The sequence below is a fragment of the Numida meleagris genome, chromosome 4 (assembly GCF_002078875.1).
Source record: "Numida meleagris isolate 19003 breed g44 Domestic line chromosome 4, NumMel1.0, whole genome shotgun sequence".
Lineage (NCBI taxonomy): Eukaryota > Metazoa > Chordata > Aves > Galliformes > Numididae > Numida > Numida meleagris.
Genome location: NC_034412.1, coordinates 76,055,664 through 76,077,500, shown reverse-complemented (window position 1 = coordinate 76,077,500; position 21,837 = coordinate 76,055,664). Strand labels below are relative to the sequence as shown.

General features: G+C 38.5%; 1 protein-coding gene across 1 annotated transcript; it reads right to left on the bottom strand.

Annotated features, from left to right (window-relative positions):
- Positions 649 to 21,569, bottom strand: RELL1 (RELT like 1). The gene is made up of 7 exons (XM_021395858.1): positions 21,398 to 21,569; positions 12,735 to 12,962; positions 10,940 to 11,011; positions 9,692 to 9,749; positions 7,011 to 7,250; positions 6,168 to 6,355; positions 649 to 3,284 (listed from the first exon to the last, which is right to left on the bottom strand). Exons 1-6 carry the CDS (start codon positions 21,483 to 21,485, stop codon positions 6,175 to 6,177), a joined length of 867 nt encoding a protein of 288 aa, XP_021251533.1. The 5' UTR covers positions 21,486 to 21,569; the 3' UTR covers positions 649 to 3,284; positions 6,168 to 6,174.

Below are 21,837 nucleotides of genomic sequence, written 5' to 3'. Positions count from 1 at the left end.
AGATCTCAAAACAGACCTTGTGTGATGCAGCTAGGAAACACTGAAATAAAGAACTGAAGAACTGCAAACAAGATGATACACTGATAATTACATCCAGCTAGCCACAACATCTTGCTTTGAGCTTCCTTCACCTATTCATACAGCAAAACTCATTGTAATGCCATTTGCAGACTGCAGTCATCTGTGAGAACATAATGTAACAAATTAAGCTTTGTAATATCACTGAGAGACACGGAGGAAACAACTGCAAAAAGCTTCCTGCCATTTGTATTTTTTTCTTTCCATACCTTACAAAAAACAATTGAGAATAATGAGAATGTTGCATATTTTTTAAGAAGCTCAACAGCACATACAATAAAAAGTTAAAAGCCCTGATGCTTTAAAGGCAAAAGGTCTTCAGCCAGATACCAGCTTAGATTAAAGCTTATATTTTCTTCTTCCCAAGTTAAAATACAGATCAAGTGTATTATTTGTCATTGTCCTTTCTCAAGAAAATAGAACTGAAGAACATCACACAACAGCCTTACCTTCTCATTATCTCCACAAAGGAAAACTCACAGAGCAAAGAGTTTACATTACACATTAGAAGCTCAGAATGTGTAACAGTTAAGTTCCACACAATGGATGCGGGCTTAAAGAAATCACAAGTGAGTTTAAGAATCAAGGTTTTATTTTCTGCTTGGTAGTACAAAAGTTGTATATAAACTACTTTGTTAAAAATACATCTGATATGCAAATTTAAGAAAGGCTGACTAATATGGCAATGTCCATATCACTACAAAACAGCAAAGTGTAGTGTTAAAGGCAGTAAAAACAGGCGCCACTTCTAAATCTTCTTATTGAAGAAGCAATGTACAAATTCAGTTCTTGCACATACCAGGTCTTACAATACCTTATGTCAGTAAGTTATACAGGCAAACAATGTTTTACATATCCAACACATTTTAATTTTATTCTACATATTTAAAATGGAATCAAAATAGGAAGTACTTTTAAGTTAAGTAAAAAAATAGGATATTTTTGTTTAAGCTTCTTTTGAATCCTTTCAGTATGTTACCTTGCAATAGTAGCCCGGCATATATTAAAACACAATACTATCAAATTTAAAACTTTTTTTTTTTAAAGCTTTTGAGACAGTCTGTAACTGTGCATCTCCTTTCTGAAAACTGTTTAAAACTGCTTGGCTTTGCCCAATACTCCCTTTTTCCAATAACATTTTATACTCATAGCTCTCAATCTCTTGGAAATTGAAAGCTAACTACTATAACAAACGCTAATTAAACTCTTCTAGAATAAATAGCTTTTTATTGAAATCAAGTGAAGTTTGAAGAAGGAAAAAAATTAAGAACCTATCAAATGTATGCCTATAAGGTGAACTTCATAGTTATGTTAAATATCAAAGAGATTTTATAAACCGGATTTAAATTTATGACAGCAAGGATGCTAAACAATCAAGTACCAGTCCTGGTCAGAGTTATTTTAGGTACTCATAAATGAGCAGTTCTCTCTAAAAATATCAATTTTAAAAGGCACAATAAACCATCATTTCTTTTCAGGAGCTTGGTTGGGTTTGTTGTTTTGTTGTTGTTTTGTTGTTGTTGTTCCTCCCTACCAAATACAGTGCCTTTAAGAAGCGTCCAGACCTAGCAAGCAGTAAACCTGCCCATGGCAGGGGGGCAGAACTAGATGATCTTTAAGATCCTTTCTAACCCAAGCCATTCTATAACTAGATCTATCGATATCTAATTGATACAAGACAAAGGAAGGCAATCACAGCACATGCTTCCCAGCAACCATCAAATAAACTCACAGTTCTCTGACAAGATGTGGGAGTATCTAATATGGTAAAAAAATATTAATTTTTAATATTTGTACACATTGATTGTTAACACTACATAAGCCGAAGAAGATTCTCAGATCTGAAAGAGAAACACAGTCCAGAGCACTTGGACAAAAAGGATCGAAAGCAATTTAAAACAAATCAATTTCAAAACAAGCACTGATTTTCAGAGTTCATAAATATGATTAAATTACTTTATAGTTCTCAGAATATAGCATAATCTCTACTAAGTTGTATTACCCTACAGCTTATATTCTTAGGCACTTGGAGAAAATGTTATTTTTCAGTTTCTTTCACACAGTAAAATTTGCTGAAGTATTGCAAAGGTTCCCTCCCCCACCAAAATAAAACAATAAGATAGTAAAGGTCATAATAAGCAGACACAAAAATAACATCACAGAACCATCACTGGTATTTTTAGCAGTAGATCACACTCAAAAGATTAAGGCAGTGAAACAATGGCTTAAGATTTTAGTGCCAGTGAGAACTGCTACCCTCTGGAGCCACTCTGAAGTACTTTAGTACATACTGCATAAATTTTTAATGTCAAATATTCCATATCCTTATCTAATGGTTCAAATACATTGCCTTAGCTTAATAAGGAACCTGTGGGTAAAAAAAACAGAGAAAGGCAAAGCTATTAGGCAATCTGCAAATATGACTAAGTAGTTACAAGAAAACTGGAGAACAAACGGCCTTGATGAAAGTGACCTTTCCAAAAGCTCAACCAAGCGCACAGAAGACGACACACTTTAGCCTAATGTTAAATAGTTATTAAGGTAATGGGGATAAAGACAATGGTATCACTTAACATCTGTGTATAGCTAAGCCACGCTGTACTGTGAATTACCCTTCACAGAGTCAGAAGGCTTACGTACTTCTGCATGTCTGCACACATGCAGATTTGACTGAAAATGTTTATTTCCTTGTGTGTTTCGCTTGCCTACTAAAAGTTACATTAAAAGAGTATTTTCATCCTCTGTAGCCTGACTTTCATCTTCAATGAGTACTTGTCAGCTCCGGAAGGGAAGAACAAAGGAAAAAAATACAGATGGACTAGAGGGGTGAACACAGTTTATCCACAGAGCAATCAGATTTTTTGTAATATTGAGCTCACTAAAAGAAAATACTTGTCTAAGTACAAAGAAAAAAAAATTACCCGTTAAGGCTTTTTACTGTCCAAAAACTTCTGTGTATTTTTTCTTTTGAAGATGAAGCCCAACATTTGGTATGAGGTCCACACAGCTCAAAAGTATGTATGTCTATATCTTAATGTTTTTTCACCAGTAAAAATCAGGAAGTATTTAACCTTGCACGGATGCCATCACAAAACTTGTAAAATGCTACAGTGCCATAAATACATTCCCTTAAATAGAACACATCTCCTGGGAGTTTTCTGTTTTCTCCAAAGTGCTAGTTGACAAACTTCTTTCAGAAGTTCCACCTGCAAAAGAAGAAAGTAATTTCAGAGATAAGTCCAGTAGAAAAATTAGTTACAGAATGAGAATGTAAATTAAAAACAGATGTTCTGAAAAGGAAAAAATGCCTGAATTACTTAGGGCAGTGGTTATGCATTACAAGTTTTAGAATGAGAAATGAGAACAGCTAAAAATTCAGCTGGTAATCATGAAAAGGATGGACAAAACCCACCAGCAAACCAAAAAATCACATCACAGTGTAAAGCGCATACAACTTAGAAAGGGATACCAGAAGTGGCAAACGTTACAAAGCTGCAGCATGGCAGTAATTCAAGCTTTTGTTTTCCTAGTAGCTTGCCACAGAACTCCAAGAGCTCAACTCAAACACTTGACCTTAAGTATCTGCTACATACTTACTCCTTTTTCATATGCCACTAAAAATATTTCAAGTAAACTGAAATGATGAAATGGAATCTGCTCAAGATGATGGACCTCAGAGATAGAGACAAGACATGCTAACCATAAAAGATGCAGGCAGCAAAATGGAAGGATAAGCTGAAACACTGCAGAGCTCATTTCAAGAAAATACTAAGAATACGCCAGTTTAGGGAAAGAAAAACTGAACTCAAGAGTACCAGTGAGCACAAGCAATCAGTAGCATGAAGATACTGCTCAACTCAAAGATTTCATCTTATACAGAACTCTCAGTTACAGCTGTTTAAAGCACAAATCTAGGCCTCCAAGAAGCTGGAACAAACCTTTTTCTGGCAGCACTTATTTGCATATTTGTGCCTCCCTTCTTCCTCTACATCTGAAGATCTGAACCAAGTTCTCTAAAACAATATGCTTTTTAATCATACATTTATTGGCTACAGGCACAGAAGTCCTAAATATTGCTTATCCATTCAATGTCAGTAAATTAAGCTATAATAATTTATTAGAAGTCTGAAACAAGGAATTGAAACAGAAGTCTAACTAGTATCTGCTTACTTACAAACAGCTTTTCATGGCAGTGGACAAAAAATGGATCTAGAATTACGCTAGAGAACAGAATGTTAAGCTTTCCGGCAAAAGCTGGGGTTTTTTGCCTATTTTTTTTTTCTTCCCCCTCATAACACAGAGCAAACAGGCCTGGCTAGTTTCCCAAGTTTAGAAAATAGTTTTGTTGGACTGGAGAGGCCATTACAAGTGATTCCCTGAGTCATTTCTCTGCCATTAGAATATTTGTTTTCAAAAAGGGCAGTATCTTAAATCCTAAGGGAAGTTCTGCAATAAAAAAAATGCCATAGATGGACACTTACACTTTCTTTTTTTTTTAGCTATACTATTCTCTCTCTAGAGAGCAGCTTATTTTTAGATTAAAGCAGTAATAGTTCAAACTCAAGGAACAATTTTTAGGTGGTTACAAGGAACAGCTTTCATTAATTCAGGAGATAAAGGACAAATTACAAAACAAATATAAAGCATTTCCAGATGATGAAAACAAACTTTTCAAATCACTAGTTTACAGGAATGAACTTTTTTCATATATGCCCCTCTCTTGCTATTTTTCATGCTAGAAGGCAAATTATCTTCTCATAAGTCAAAGAACGTATTATTAACAGTCTGATCTCCCACTGGAAATACTGGAAAGAAAGATCACAGACCTTCATGCCCAATCCAGCTGGACATGAAAACACTGACACTGCTAGCGAGGGAAGAGGTTACTTCCTATTTCATTCAGTTAAAAATAAAAAATACTTGTGAGATACAGCATCCTGATAATTACACTCTTCTTAGTTTAACACTCATTTATCTCTATGCTGACAGTAAAGGTTAGGAGGAAGTAATCCACTATATAGCAAGCCAACCCTACAATTTGTCTTCCTTTTTAAATTGGTGGAATTACAGAATGTTGGGTTTTGTTTTTTAAACATACTCAGTTTTCACTTCTGTGCTTCCTTCTTATATTTGAGGTTACCAACCGTTTGAAACTGGGCTGAGCTGACACACCATTTTATCTTCTTTTATAGAAAGACTTTGTCACTGTACTTGTTCTGTCACTTGTTCACTTCCTTCAAGTCTAGTGCCCTTTATTTCATTATGCTGGAACTCCCATCTTCCAAGGGAGAACCTCTCATCCCCTGTGTCACAGCTGTGTAAAATTGTCTTTGCCTTGTAAAACAGTTTACCTCCAACTGATGATGAGTTACATGTTTTCCCCTTCATTCTCAATTTCTACATCCTAGTTTCCCCCCACTAGTCTCCCCTCCCTCCCCAGTGTGCATTCCAAAATATGGCAGGTATTTTCAACATGCTTAATGGGCTATCAAGCAATTTACTAAATTTTAATGCCTCAAGAGAACCCCCATCCTCCTGGTTTAATAACCTACCACAGATCACTGTGATATGAGCATTTTTATGCATCTTCATTCTTATTAGCCAAAGCTTCACTGATCTATCAGAGAGAATTATCTAGTAAGCAGACAGCTGACATGCAGTATCAGTGAGAACAATGAAGAAGCACTGCAATTATTCCAGTGATTAAGCAGTCGGCAGTATTTGCTTCTTTTGGGAAACCAGCACATTGCTGCTAAGATCTGAACTGTCCATTTACTGTGAAAAATTATGAGCAGATTTCTACTTCTCAGACTAACGGTGCCACATTCACAAAGCAGCTTTTATTTCTACATCTGTTCAAATTTTAAAGTCTAAATAAAAATTAGGTGAAAACTCAGAATATTTTAGGCTTTACCAATTTATCATTAACTGAATGATCAAATAAAATTTTCACAGACTTTTACAGAAACTTTTAGAATTGCCTGATGAGTTTTCACAAAGAACAGATACATTTACAACCTTTTTTCTCCCTTCTAGTTCCCTCCATCTGTTTCCCAGCATATCACTTTCATTAGTTCCCAGGGCCATACCTGCAGTTCACTCTGAGCTTCTCCTCTCTTGCGTCCCTTCTTTCACAGGTGTGGCAGGTGCTTCTTTTGCTTCTTGTTTCACAGGCATGGCAGGCATGTCACCATTGAGGCCCTCCACCCCAGTAACAGACATCAAGCTTTTTCGTTCTTTGGAATTAGATTTGTGCTCCACTTTTGTGACTCTAAACCTGAGATGGCCAAAAGAGAGATTCAGTTGCATGTCCCTAGATACTACCTAGATCATTCTATGTAGCCAGGGTATGGATGCATGCATTTTTAGACAGGGAAATCCCAAGACCATGAAGCTAGAGCACACACCCACACAGACTCATGTTCATTCCAGAGCCATCTTCCTTTTTATTACCCATGCAGACCTTAAACATTCATTGCCACTGAATCACACTTTGTCAGACACTTGGTTTTTAAAACAAGCCACAGATTCTATTCTACTAGACCAGTAATTTTTCTAAGACAACTACTATGTAAGACGGGAATTAAAAATAACTGGAAACATAATGAAGTTACTTATATACCTCACACGTAATCAAGAAATAACAAATGAAGAAAAAGGAACTTATTCACATGCAATCCTTATTACTTTCTAGACTGTGTCAACAGAACAACAGAACTACAGCCACAGTGGATGCCTACTCATTCACAGGGTTCTAGAACAGTCTTGTTCGCTTCCTCCAGAAATAAATTTAGTTTACTAGTAATGGGATTTAAAAAAAAAAATTAAACCCCAAATTTATAAATAGAGTAAAATCAATGAGTAGCTGATCCCATGTGGGCTACTGTAGTGTCTCTAAGAAAAGGATACAATGAAGTGGCATCAAATCTTACCTTCCCACAGAAAGTACTGTAACCTCTCCAAGGCGACTTCTTCTGTGCTCTTTGGACTTGTGAGCTGGCTTTATATGATGCCATCGTTTGTGGCTACAGCGAGAACAAACATCCTTTTCTATTACTCCTCCAACAGTATGTAAGTGATGGCCTTTGCAGTTGTGTTTAAGTGGAGCAGCACCAGGCGACAAAGGAGACCCTGGACTCGTTGGACTCCCAGGAGAGTTAGGAGACAAAGGGCTAGAGGAAGTATAAAGGAAATGCAGAGTATGCTATTAAATCGTGTTTCTTAAAAGGAAAATAAAGAGTAAAGTATAGCCTTCAGTTGCATCTAATGAATAACCACTTTTCTGAGAGACAGTTTATTTGTGAGGATACATGAATTAACGTTCCCTCTAATACCATATTTTCACAGTTCAAAAATCACTTCCATGAAGGAACGGATCTGCAATCACATGGTTAACATAACTGACAGAAAATACAAGGAAATTAAAAAATCAAGTTAAAATTAAGAAAAAAATAGTTTAAATGGACTTGTTCCAGTATTTTTAAGAACTCACAGAAAGACATAGTCACAACACTGCGCTGAGGTAAAACTGAATGTCTGTCATGAAGGGCGATTAACATATCATTCAGCTTCAGAAGCTGCTTTTTCAAGGACCCATAAAAAAAGAAAAAGCATTACAAAATGCACCTATTGAGAATAACCCATAAAGTTAGTCTTCATTTCTTCTAAAGCAGAAAAGCAGACAGGACAGACAAAAAGCAAAGACTTTTTTGGACTTCAGCATTACTACACTGTCTTGCAACATATTCTCATAAAGCAAGATAGAGTTCAGTGCATTACAGGTGAAATGACTACAACTTAAGGCAGAACACTCTCCTGAAAAGGGACATACCAGAAAGTTATTTATCAGGAGATTACTGTAAAACTGAAAGGACATTTTCAGTGCAGTTATTCTGGTCCTGATCATGTTCAGTGTTTTAAACAGTTCTTTAAGTAATGGAAGAGAAAAATATCTGAAGTATCCATGAATTTTGGGTTACCTATATAGTAAGTATCTGTATAGGACAAGCCAAGAAATGAGGATGACAAGAAAGGGTGTTAGAAAGATACACACACAGAAATCTTATGAAAAATACTCGATGTATCACAGTAAGAACAACACAAATTTCATTGCTTTAAGCAGAAATGAACATTAAAAAGACAGAGGCAGCTAGCCAGACACCCATTCTTCAGAAGAAGAAGTTAAAAATCACAACCTGAACACAAATCATTAGGATGCTGTTGCTTTAAAAGGATAAAATTTCACCATGGAAATAACAACCTAATAAAGTTACATTATTAAGCTTTAATCATGTCTTAGCTGGAATGTTTCATCCAGTTTTAGGAATGTTATTTCAAGAAAAATTCTAACATACCAAAGGGACTTCAAAGGAGAACAAAGAAATAAAAATTGCCATGGAAAGACTAGAGCTATTTATGTTTATTTTCAGAACAAATATATTGTCGGGAGGCATTTAGTGGTCTTCAAACAAATAAAAGAAACTTAGAAAGGAAATAAAATCCATTTAACATGCCTGAAGTAAAGACAAGAAGTAATGACTTTAAGTAGCAGAAGTGTAGATTTAACTTAGCCATGATTATTCCTATCACTAGGAAGCATTCCACAGTGGACTGTACATACAGATAAGCGCAAGGGATTTGCACTCAAGCTACTAGAGCTTTAGGAACATCTGTCAGAAGTAATGCAAGAACAAACCATCATATCTTTTGGTAGTCTCATAAGACCATAGTCCCTTCCCATTTTTCCCCACTCTGTACACATACCTACACAAGACCAAGATCCTACCAAATATTTCTGGTGTACCATGAAAAAATAGTTCCAAAATAATCTCCATGTTCAAGAGTTCATTTTGTTAAATTTGAAATGGGTTTCTTCAACAACCAAGCCTCTCATCATTAAAGTAGGAGATAAACGGTTGCACATTATTTGTTTTGCTAAAACTATACACTCCTACTTTATCACTTGAATGACCATTTTCTCTGCCTTGAATAGGAATACAGGATTACATAGGAAGAGTACAGTAATATAGATGCAGTTTAAATGTACTTACATACAGGTATAAGCATGTTTAATTAAATGGTATGTCTGCCATTTAAGGGCCGTTCTACTTTCTCTATGTAAAGTTTTAAATAGGTGTGCGGTAGAAAAACAGTCCAAGAGGTAGGCCAGCCAATTTATGTTACCAAAATTATAATGCAAAAAAGAGTAAAACAGAAGAAGACATTGAAAGAGATTTCAAGTTAGCATCCATACAAATGAAACAAGCACTGCCTCTGTTCTTTCAAATCACCAAGTTTGGACTAAACCAACTTGGAAGTAATTGCATCCTAAAGTAAACAAGTATTTGCAGCCTCTGTAAATCTTTAGCTCAAGAAAGCAATAAATCATTTTGACAGGCCTAGAACATATAACCAGAAGAGCAAGATACTATCACAGGGCTTACGCTAAAATGCAGTGAACTCATAGGCATAACAAGGAAATCAAGCTATTATCCTCTTGGCTGACAACTCGAGGAAATGATGTAGTCTTAAAAGTGCACAGGAAATAAAACCCTTTGAAAGGGTACATTTTTAGTTGCCTCAGGAAACACACATTAAAAAGTTGAGCAATTACCTTTCGGGTTCAAAGACACTGCTATCTGCTACCATGGCCTTTAACACATCAGCATTTGCTGTAATGAGAATAAACACAATTCTTCAAAAACGCACAGCTCTAACTTTAGAAAAACAAACAATAAAAGTAAAGGTGCTAAAAGAACTTCCATCTAGAAGAAAGATGGCTGCATTATGTATATTACCAAAAAGGCATGAGAAAGAATTGTGCAAAAAAAGTTTACATAATTCTATGGGGTTTTCTTAACATAAGCTACTAAAATTACTGCTCATATTGCACTCGAAGCTTTGCTCCAGTACAAACTACACAGCAGCCACCTGCACAACACTCCTATACAAGATCACTGAAAATTTTTAAAGCATCCATTTGATCACAGGAGTATCATCACCTCATACTTATAGAGCAATCCAAGAGAAAAAGCACCAAAAAAGGACATAATCCCAACCGTGATGAAAAATGCAGAAGCGCTAAGCCCTAGCAGTCATTAAAGGAAAAGAAGAAACCAGCAACAAAAAGAAACCTTTCCTGAGGTTTAGGCTTCATTCTGAAATAACTCAAAGCAAGCTCAATGCTTAGGAGAACTCGAATTTATACAAATGTAAAATTAACAAGCTAAAGGTTCTTGTACTATAAAAACATGCAGTCTCCTAAAGGTTGCTTTGACTGGTAAAAATGTTCTGAACTAACCAAGCACTCTTCAGGCCATTTACATGAAGTTTTACCTTTCCTAATAGTAGCCGTTTTATCACTTACTTTGTGCCGACAGCACATGAAGATATCATGCCTGAATTTCCAAGGCAGTGCAAGTCTACTCTATTCTCTCAGTTATGCACAAATCTTACATCAGACAACAACCACAGGAATCATTTCAAGACAAAATGTTCAATGGCCAAAATGTTAGAATTTCACATGCTTTAAATGTTGCCATTAAGGAGCAAGCTTAAGCTTTTCTTTGAAAAACAAGCAAAAATATTAAACCAAAAAAAAAAATCAAATGCCCCAACAGTTAACAGAAGATCGAGAAATGCATGAACCAAACTTACTAAACAAAATTATTTTCAGATAATCAAAAAAAACTCTCCACTTTGCTTGGAATTATTGCCTCTCGTAGGCAATCTTAAAGAATACATGTACAAAAAGGCTATTAAACGAAAACATACGAACATGCCATACTAGTGAATATTTAAAAATATACATATACTTATCAGACACCACCACAAAGGCTCGTAACTTATCACCATACTATACCTTCATTTTTCATAATGTAGTTAATAATTTGTCCTACAGTGTCACTATTCTCATGTGCAGTTTCATTCATTTCTGTGCAATGAAATAAATATTTTGTCATTATTTTGACATTTCAAAACAGAAAATGTTATTTTAAAAATTAAACTACACTAAACCACCCCACCTCCAGAAAAAAATAAAAGAAAGAAAGAATAGCAGATATTACAGAAATAAAATGACAAGATCTATTGCCACTTTGGAGAGAAAACGAGGCTTTCTGGTCCTTATTCAAGAAAGCACAGAAACTTAAGTTTATGGAATCTACACATCAACTCTAACATTCTTTAAGGCTTGAAGAAGTTCAACATTTTCATGAACATGCATCAAAATTCTATTTATAGCCAGTTAGATGGGGAGACATAAAAGAAAGCAGTATTTCTAATCCTAAACATTAGGAAGAAAAAAGAAACAACAAATCAAACCATCTCAAGCTAATATTTTAAAATAGGTATTATCAGCTTCTAGAATAAGAGGAATTCAATTTAATCTTAAAACTGCAAGGATATAACTTTTTTTTTTTTTTTATTTTTATATATATAGGTTTCTTATATGACGAGAGGAGCGAGGAATTTAACAGAGAAACTTAGTACTTCTGGAGCTGACCGCACTCATTACCAATGCTGGAAGTTTCCCCAGAATAATCTCAGAACAAAAAGACTGGGAGAAAAAAATTATTTTAAAAACCACAGCTTCCTTAATACTCATGAGGTCTACCTTTAAAATGAAAAACTAAATAAATAATCACACGATGGAGGCAAGTTTGATAGGTTAGGCCTTAGATTTGTCTTTAAGTAGTAAATCAGGGGCTTCCTCCTCTCTTTACTCCACCTTTCATCTTCTTCACCCCAATGCCTACAACTCTGCAAAGCAACTTACACACTGCCACTCACCTTGCTCTGTTACTCCTCCCTTGAACCAGCTGATTAAACAGACACACTGCTTGAGTACATGCCCCGGGCAGTGATTGCTTACAAACACAATGACTGATCATTACTGCAGCGCATGACTCTACCGTTACCACAGAGGCACTGTAATTTGCACTTATTATGAACCTGCTTAGATGCTATCAATTAATTGGGAGAAAGGAAGAGGCCCGAAGCATTTGCAAGTGACTAGGCTTTTCTATTTACCTAGCCAAATGCTGCATATAACACTCTTATCTGAGGTGAAAAAGAGAGCAGGGAAAGATGTGAATAAGGAATCACAAAACAAGAGTGCAAACAAAAAAAAAATAGAACAAAGGTACTTTAAGGAAAAAAATATAAGCAGCACACATTACATAAAAGAGAATGCAGACAGTCAACCCAAAGGCTCAGTTTTTTAATGAGGAGATAAGAAAGCACAACACAAATAAAACTAAAGTTGCTAAGCATAAACCTTAGACTTAAGGCTTTAAACAGCAGCTTTTCACCACTCCCTGATGTTCAATACTTTGTTCTCAGCAGCACATGGAATGCACGAAAGGGATCTGGTGACCCCAGCAAACAGTCACAAACAAATATGCCAGATACTTGGATCCCTCCATGAGCTCTTCAACTACTCTAAAGGACTCGTGTGGGAAGTTGGGAGACTGGCAAAGTTTTGACTGGCAAAGACCAAAAACCAACAGACACAACGGTAATAAAAATACTCCTCTTAATATTGTATGATATTTAATCTAGACAGAGAAATGACAGAAGTGTAACAAAAAGTTAACTCCATATTGGCCACAGTATATAGAAATAAGCAGAAATACGTTTTTAAACAAGTTGATTACCTATTTTTTCATCAGGCTTTTCCTCTTCCTCTACTTCTTCAGCCTCTGTTGTACAACGATACCCTTTTTTCTTAAGGACGTGACAGATGAGGATCCCCAAGAGACCCATGATGAAGAAAACAGGCACCAATACAAAGGCAATATACTCTAGGTGCTCAGGCTTGTTATTATTGCCAGCTGTCACAGTGGTTGTTGGTAAATCATAGCTTGCCAAGGCCTGTCCATCACCTACGTAATGGAATAAACAGAGTTTATGCCTGTAACAGTCAGTATCTTCTCTGCATAAAACAATTACATATTATCAATCAAAAACAAATGGTATTCTAGCCTTAAGACTTCCAATCTCAGCATGAGGGCCAGTGTATTTCACAGAAAGCTAAACACCACAAATGCTCCTTCTCATCAGTGAGGGGAACTCTATACTGTTCCTGAAGTCCTAACTTCATGCAAAATAGATAAAAAGTGTGGATTATTCCCTCATACAAAAGTAGAGGATTTAGCATTGACAAAAGGATCAGACTTAAGAAATATCCTTGAATTTTTCTTGGCAACAGGATTAGAAGAATACAACTAAGTCCAACTGTTCAGCTAAACTCAGAAGTATGTCTGCATACTCAGAATTCCTTCTGAGTCTCTAAAGTTTATGTATACACACTACACATAATAAAGATTTACATAATAACCTCCAAACATGCACAAATATTCCTGCCTTTCTATTCTTTTTAGAGTAGGAAAGAATGGCAACAAAACAAGATGGGTAAAACGCGAACATACTTTATATTTTCTACCTACTTGTATTAAAACAGACACAGTAATTCATAACATTGCTACTAAATGGGTTGAAGGAATGAAGATTCATCAGAAAGCCAATCACATGATAGTGAAGCTTTCACAACAGAAATATCCAAAGCCATCTAACTCCTCCCTTTGAAAAAAAAAAACAAAAACCACACTTAAGAGTCTCCAGAAATCTGCAGAAAGACCATTACTCCAAAATCACCTCTACTGTGCCAGCTGTAAAAGAAATAATAAAAAAAGCATTACATATTTATCTGGATCAATTTGCTACGCAACAGTGGGAATGCAGAAAACTAAAGGAAATGCAAACAAACATCTGAATAGTTCTGGAGGCTGAATGAACTCTAATGTTAAAATAAAACCTCAGGATGTTTGCTTGGGACAGAGCCAGATGACCTAGCTTGCATACAAACCCAAAAAAGAAAGCAATTCAGTTCTTTCAAGAAAGACCAGCAACACTACAGATAACTGTGTAGAACTTACTAGGTAATGTAACCTTCAGTAGCTTTAACTTGTACCTGGGCAGGACAATTAAGCTACAGAAGTAAACAAATTAACACTTAAAAACTGCAATTGTTTTACATTACAGGGAAGTAAAAGACAAGAAAGGTTAAACAGAATCACATAACTGAAAAAGCCGCTCACAGTTTGTTTGGCAAGAATTTTTAATTTGCATTTTAATACATTTAAATGAAATGCGTTTGGTCTTGTTGGCTTTCAACATATCCAAAGTTCCCCACTTCATCAGGCAATTAACTTACAGGAAGGAGAAAAGCCGTTACAACAAATACTATTTTGATGGCTGCGTTGTTTCAGGATCTAAGAAATCCAACTGAAATAGTATACATCACAACCTCAGAGAGGTATTAACAGATCTTAACAGATCAGAATACGAAGAGTGCTAATTTAAGGAAAATCGGCAGGTGCTTTGGATTTTGATGTATACTATCTCTTTTAAGAATGAATGGGAAAACCACAGTACACTACTACAAAGATATCAACACCAACTTACTAGTCAAGATAACTAACAGATGGGAGGACAGCTTAGAAGGGCCACAAGATGAATCCTGCTCTTCATGTTATCTATGTCTCTTTGTGAGAAAAGCAGCATTACCCTAAGAAATCACCTCCTGACTTTCCTCCAAGACCATGGCAGGTAACCCCTACTTCAAACCCAGAGAGCAAGTGCTTCCAGCCCTCCACGCTGTGGTTCCTCACAGCTTCTCCAGACGCAAAGATGCTTCATGAGGTCCCTCCCTCCTCAGTTCTCTGCTACCCCATTGACTCTGCTCCCAACAGGCCAAAACCCTGAAAATAGTTTTAACCTCGATCAGTTACTGAGATTGTTTAAGAAAAACATGCCCTAGAAATGCCCTTTGCTTTTTAAAGCAGTTGCTTCAGTGAAGCAACACTAGCTCTGGTTTGCAGACTGCTCTATCCAGGCAATCAAGTAACTCATCTTTACAAGTTTCCTCTTCTCTCATGTTGGTAGTGCTTGAGTATAGTTCTGAAATAAATTTGATTCTGTTTTGGAAGGAACCACTTGCCTGGTTTCTTTTCTTTTTGTGTTTATTTTTAAACCTATGGTATGTTTTACGATTTCACTGAGTACTTCTGCTCGCAGGCTGCCACCTGATATACCAATGAGAAAACCCCATCAGCTGGTCTGCCAAAGGTTATGACAGTTTAGAAAAATTCTCAAAAGATAGATGCAGCCTATACAAGCTAAAAAAAAAAAAAAAAAAAACACTTAAAACCACCTTAAAAGTGCCACAGATGTGCCTACACTGAAACATTTTTTCTGACTGAAGGGAGTTGAAAAAACTCGTGATATATCAACTCAATGCTCAGCAATACAGGTTAGTCCACTAATTAGATCGGGATTTAAAAAGCTTTAAAATTAGGCAGGAAAACAAAATTTTAAATGGAAAAAATACTTTTATACTTAAAAATACTTAATACTTAAAAATTGAGGCCTTGACTTGAGCCAATACTTACAGAAATCATTTTGCTATGGTCTTTTTCCTGTCCAGATGTTTTCATACACCTGCGCAGACTATCAGTCTACATACCAAAATTACCCGAAGATGCGCTCTGAATACAGACATTTAGGAGCAATACTTGGCACATTTAAAATGCTGGTTAAACTACAAATCACGAGTTACATTCATGCTACCAATTTAGATCTCGTGTAGCCTTGTTTGCCTAAGAATACGTATGTCTTAGTCATTGATCTTAAGTATTCTCTGCCCTTCACTAAAAAGTAAAATATAAAGACAGTCAGCCTCAGCCAAGAGCTTTTCTTTCTTACTGGTTCTAATCATTACTACTATTACTACATTACAAAGACAGTGTTCTTCTATCTTTCTGTCTCAGCAATGGCACAAGAATATATTGCAAAACGTTTAAGAAATAGAATATATGAGGAAAAAAAGTTGGCCTAGTAAGGAAAAAAAAATCATCCTTCCTCAAATTACAATTTTTATATGGCTAAGCCAGATCTATTAACATTCTAGTTAAACACTGTCTTCTCTTCATGTTCTACAGTCTAATGTTTAATCACAAAAAAAAAAAAAATTCTAAGACCACAGTATCTTGAAGACTGTAGTCAACGTCCTCAGTGAATAATGAGGCTGGTGCGGACCACATACACAAAGGTATTGCTCGGTAGCAAGCCTTTTTCCCCTTTACAGTTTCACAGAAAATAGAGTCTAGAGCACGTCAGCAAGGCCATCCCACGTCATGCTGCTGTCCTAGAGCAGGATTAGCTGTTCCTAGACAACTATTTGCCAAGCAGAGCTAAAGATCCTGCAAGGGCAACAGCCTGTCGCCCTCACATACTGTTTTCTTTCTTTGCAGATGAAGAGTCAGAACAATACTTTCCTTGGTATCTATCTGCCACATTAATAGACTTTGCTCATACCAAGCTTCAGAATTACCTGGATTTAGCAGCATGAAAAGATTTCATTTAGCATTATCACTATGATTTCCCTGATGAAGCTCCACTCAGCTCAAAGCTTTGCCTTCAGCAAATATCTAAATAGGCAATTCTCAAAGTTTTCATAGAGCAAAGCAAAATCTCCAGAAAGATTTAATATTGCTTAAAGAACAACACAGATGGTGGAAAATGAAATCTTTTCTGTAGAAAATAATTTATCTGTTTATTTGTTACATAAGCAATGTAAAATTCATCATTAAAATAATGCACTGTCTATATTTTTCTGAAACTCCCATACTAAACTTAAGTATCATACACATCTAATGGATTGTTTCAAACACGTGCCAGTTATCGTATTGTTTAATCTACAGCGAGAAGCCCATAAACAATGATGTCATCTCTCTGCTCTGCTGATAAAGAATCCTATTTTGTTATGCCAGATTTTGCCTATTAAGCCCATGCCATTTATTTCTTATGGCATGCCTTTTAAAGAGCTTTGTTTATGTCATGAATTTGATTGTTCTAGCAATCAATCTGCTATAAATAACTATATACATATTTACTACCTTATCCTTTAGCTCAAAAAGTTGCATGATCATATTTCCTGCTTTAAGACATGAAAATGAAATATAGCTTTCTATCTCAATATACAGAAACAAACTATCATTGGCCTTGATGTTAACTGAATTGTTAGAGAAATCAAGTGTGATCAATGCACAACCTATTTAAGTGCAGTACAAGACAAATGAAGCATTCAGTTAAAACGCAGGATCTGCTCAGACACCTAAGCAAAGCACAGCTGTAAATGTCTCAGTAGCAGCATTATCTTCAGCAGTTCTCTGTTTATTCATGCGCTAGTTCACTCACCCCTGGTAAAGGAGGAATCACTCAAGTTTCAGAATAATTTAAACAAAAAAAAGTGACTTGTTTGGTTGTTTTCTGCTAGGTTTTCTTTATTTAATGCCTGGACCACTTCTCATTCAGTTCACTGTGCGGCCCTAGAAACAATTTACAGGTGTAAAGAAAGGCCAACATAAGCTGGCAATGCCACGAAGAGAAATCAGCAGGCAATTCCCACTTCAGCTCACCTTTCAAGGGAATGGCAGCTGCCACCATAGCTAGTGTTTCATCTTCTCCTGACCCTGACAGAAGTATAGAACCATATCATAGAATTGCTCAGGTTGGGAAAGACCTTCAAGATCATCGAGTTCAACCACAACCTGACCAGGTTATATACTGTATACTTACATTGCATCAAACTATGACGCTTCCTACCTCCAGCAGAAGCCCAAACTGTGCATGTGTGTTTCACTCTGAATCATAGTTACAAGAGCTTTAAATCAAAGTTTACATCCCTGTCTTAGTACTAAAGTGGTAGCTGTAGAGGAGACCAGAGGAAACCATAGAAAAGGTGACAAGGAATAGGTTAAAAGGGGTGTTTTCCAGAGGAAAGAGCAAGTGAAGGCAACCTGTTGCCTAACATTTGTTTCACCTATTGTTAAAGGGAATGGTACTTTGGGGAATACCCATGAACTGAATAACGGAAAAAAAAAAGCTATCATTTAAGAGGAACATTCAACTTCTTCTGCTTCACTTTTAGCTACCCTGTAGCAAACGGAACCTACAAACAGAAGTGAAATAAGCAGGAAGTCTGATGAGAGAGAGGAAGCCACTTGATAAAAGAAGATGACGACTAGTAGCAGTGCTGCCAATTGCCCGAGAGGTTGTTCAAGGTCTGCTGTTAGGAACAAACTTCAAAACTTTCATTAGGTTTGTCAACGGCCGTATCTCAAACAAGAGCACAGAAGAATCAGCCACATGGCTCATAGAAGCACAGCACGGCTGAGGCTGGCAGAGACCTCCAGGTCCCTCTGGCCCAGCCCGAGCTCCAGCAGGGACACCAGAGCAGGTGCCCAGGCCCACAGCCAGGCAGTTTCTGAAGATCTCCAAGGAGGAGACCCTACAGCCTCTGGGCAGCCCGTACCAGTGCTGTCACCCATTACTAGCTCTAAATTCTTTTAACTAGCTTTACTTCCTTGACACTACTAGCAAGACATACGTAGCTAGTCTCAGAGATTACCTGTCTTAACAAAATACCTAGCTGCATTTTCACTACCCAACGTCACATTCAAACCCATAAACTCTCAAGTCTTTCATAGTACCTCAAATTGGAGCCTGCTTACATTATAAACTGACGCTTTGGCTTACTGAAGTTGTCACAAAACTTACAATGACATCAAGGGTGCATTCTGCAGCAGCTCTGGAAAGAGAGCCTTCTCCTCTGAACTTTGAGAGTTAGGTCTCAGCCATGATGAATTCCCTCCCAGTCACATGCTACATCAACTCTGTTTCAACAAGAGGTCCACAAAAGATTGTACAAAGGCTTCCCTGAAAGCTGGCAGGAAGGGCTCGGAGAGGAGCTACCTCCTAAGCATGGACAGGTCCTATTAACAGCAAACTATAGCAGGAGCATATAATGCATGTAACCCTCAGCAATTCAAAATCATTGTGGTTTATGTAATCCCAGATGAAGACTAAACCTAATCTTATCAGTTTCCCTGTCTGTCTGGGCAATCACATCATGAAGGCATCTAGCATTATTAACACTTCAAAGACAAAAAAGAAAAAATGAGCACAAAAATATCAACAGCTGCTCAGCCCTTCTGAAAAAAAAAGAATAAGTCACACTACGTACAGCAGTAAGACTCGGTCCATTCCTTGTGCATGACAGAAGATGCAGCTGACAACACTGAGAAAACACAGATCAGAATCTCATGCTTTGCTGCTAATCAGCATTACAATGCTTTGCATTTCTGTTGGAACACCTATCATCAAATTTCAGCTCTCAAATAAAGTATGCATTCCATGCAATCAACAAAGTGCACTTAACCCATTTGGCTGTTTAAGAAAAATAAAGAATCCCTCCTGGATACATCAGATGTTTAAGACTATTCCATATCATTAGGAAATTTACAAGTGCCAGCAGCATTAAAGCAATGCTACCAAACACATAAAATCAACAGTCCTGTGCAAACATTCACACTAGTTAAAAGGAGCCAAAAATTTTAACTAAAACCAGTGTATCCTCTATGTGATAATATAACAAAGTATTTGGCAAACCTCAGGAGGAAGGAGAAAGAAACAGTGCTTTTTTTTTTTTTTTTTTGGTAACTTTTGCATTTCCTGTTACACTTTGCAACTGTTCGCTTTCAAAAGTGCACCTGACTCACATGATGAAATCACAGGTATTGTTACCAAGTCCGACTGAAGCACATGGCCTTACCGCTCCTCTGGAAAAGTGTTCAGTGAAAAAAACCTGGGTATAAACATTTCAAGAGTACCTACAACCCTATGCACACCCATCCTGCAGCTTACTAAAACACCCGTGGGCATTCTCTTCAAGATGCCAGTAGCAAACTGCACAGCCATCCCAACAGATTGAGGAACATGCAACAATACGCCGAAGTAGCAACTACAGAAGAGTAAATACACAGATAGTATATACAGTAAAAGCTATAGAAGATAAATACACATTTATCTTTCAAGAAATATTTTTTCACAAAGGAGGAGGAAAACGTGGTCAGGCTCAAGAAGAGAAGGAACATCTGCAGTTCCTCTCCTCTCTTACATCTGCCATGGAACATCTGAAAAAAGTCTTAGGGCCTTGCAAAGCCAACTAGTGGTCAACATGGATCTGAACTCCAGGCTGGCTGTTCATTCAGCGAAACTGATTGGCTGAATTTGAGAAGAAAAAGTCTGATAATGCCGATACATTTAGCATCATTCTGCAGGTCTCACTTGTGCCTACTGGTACTTATTTCTTTCTGCTCTCCTGAAGAGAAGGAATGAGTTAGATGACAAGGCTTCCACGCCTGTTGTTTTCAGAGCAAAACAGCAGGTAATGGACACCTCAACCCTTTCTGACCAAGCTGACAAATGCCAAGCACTAATTACAGATTTACAAAGGGAGTATAGAAAGAGTCAAAGCATTTTGTGCCTAATTTCATGCTAGTAATCACAGCCATGCTAACAGCTTCCCCTGTGTGCTCTCACACAAGCCGCACGCCCTCAGCCATGCCCTGCCACACAGGCGTAACACACTGCCGGTGCGAGGCACCCAAAGACACAGCGAGCAGCGATGTTCCAGGAGCAGCCACCTGCACCAAGGAGAGCCTACCACTAAGTCTACGTTTGACAGTCTGCACTTCAGACAACACAGGCAGCAGGAGACATTTGGCTTTGAGATTACCAGTATCACAGCGCCTGGGATTAGGTATAAACACAGAAACTGTCATTGAGAAGTAATTTCCTCTGTATGGGAGCAGCACTTGGAGCACTTAAGGGTTACAGCAAATCAAGTTTCTTCAATCTAAACACACAGCCAAGTTTAGCCTCACTCCAGACAGCCAAGTAGAAGCAGTTCCTCCGATCATTTACATTCTGTGAGTCACTCACCCACTCCCGCTCAAAGTAAAGGCAACTACAGAACTGTTACGAGAACTTGTACCGCTCACTGCATAGCTCTCTTTCAACCCAACCCACGGTCACTCCAGTCCTAACAGCCGCACGGCAGCAGGAGCAGTCTCGACGCGAAGGGCCGCGTCAGCCCCGGAGCTCCGCGCTCCGGCACAGCGGGCAGAGCCGCGCCGCCCCGCGAGGCTGCGAGCCCCGAGCCGGGACAGGCAGAGGCCCCGCCGCCTCCCGCCCGCTCGGCCCGGGCAGCGCAGGAGTCGGGCGTGGGCAGCGCGAAGAGGGGGCTACCCCTCTCCCGGCGCCGCGTCAGCCCGCCGCAGGCCCGGCCCGGCCCCGAGAGGCCGCTGCCCCGCCGGCTCCCGACGCGGAGAGCGGACGACCCCCGGGGAGAAGCGGCGGGGAAGGTGCAGACACCCGGGAAAGCAGAGGGGTCCCGGCTCGACGTTTCACCCACCGAGATCGGAGCGGTTCCCCAGCCAGACGGCCGTCGGGCCCAGCGACGGAGCCACCGCCGGGATCCCCCTCGTCGCCGCCGGAGCCATACCCGGCACCTCTTCGCGCCGCCTCCGCGCTGGCAGCCCCGCTGCCGCCCGGCCCGGCCCAGCCCACCGGCGGCGGGGCGCGCCCTGCCCGCACGGCGACTGCGCGGAGCCGGCCCGGGGCGGTGCTGAGTGAGGGGGGTGGGAAAGTGCGTGGCAGCGCGTGGTCCCGCTGGGCGCCTTCAGCTTGGTGTTAGGGAGTGAGGGAGGCGTTTCTTGTGTTCTTCTGTGATAAATTTGTGAAGTTAGTCAGCGTTAGCATTGAATGCAGAAGCACTACTGCGGGTGATGGAGCACTGTCACAGGTTGCCCAGAGGCTGTGGAATCTCCCCCGTGGACATGTGCATGGGCACAC

What these genes read in the sequence shown, in the direction of transcription:
- RELL1 (XM_021395858.1), bottom strand. Translation starts at nt 21,485, where the DNA reads ATGGCTCCGGCGGCGACGAGGGGGATCCCGGCGGTGGCTCCGTCGCTG. An exon ending in GGGGAACCGCTCCGATCTCG is followed by an intron (nt 12,963 to 21,397) that starts GTGGGTGAAACG and finishes TCCATTACGTAG; the next exon opens with GTGATGGACAGGCCTTGGCA. An exon ending in ACAGTACTTTCTGTGGGAAG is followed by an intron (nt 6,356 to 7,010) that starts GTAAGATTTGAT and finishes TGGCCATCTCAG; the next exon opens with GTTTAGAGTCACAAAAGTGG.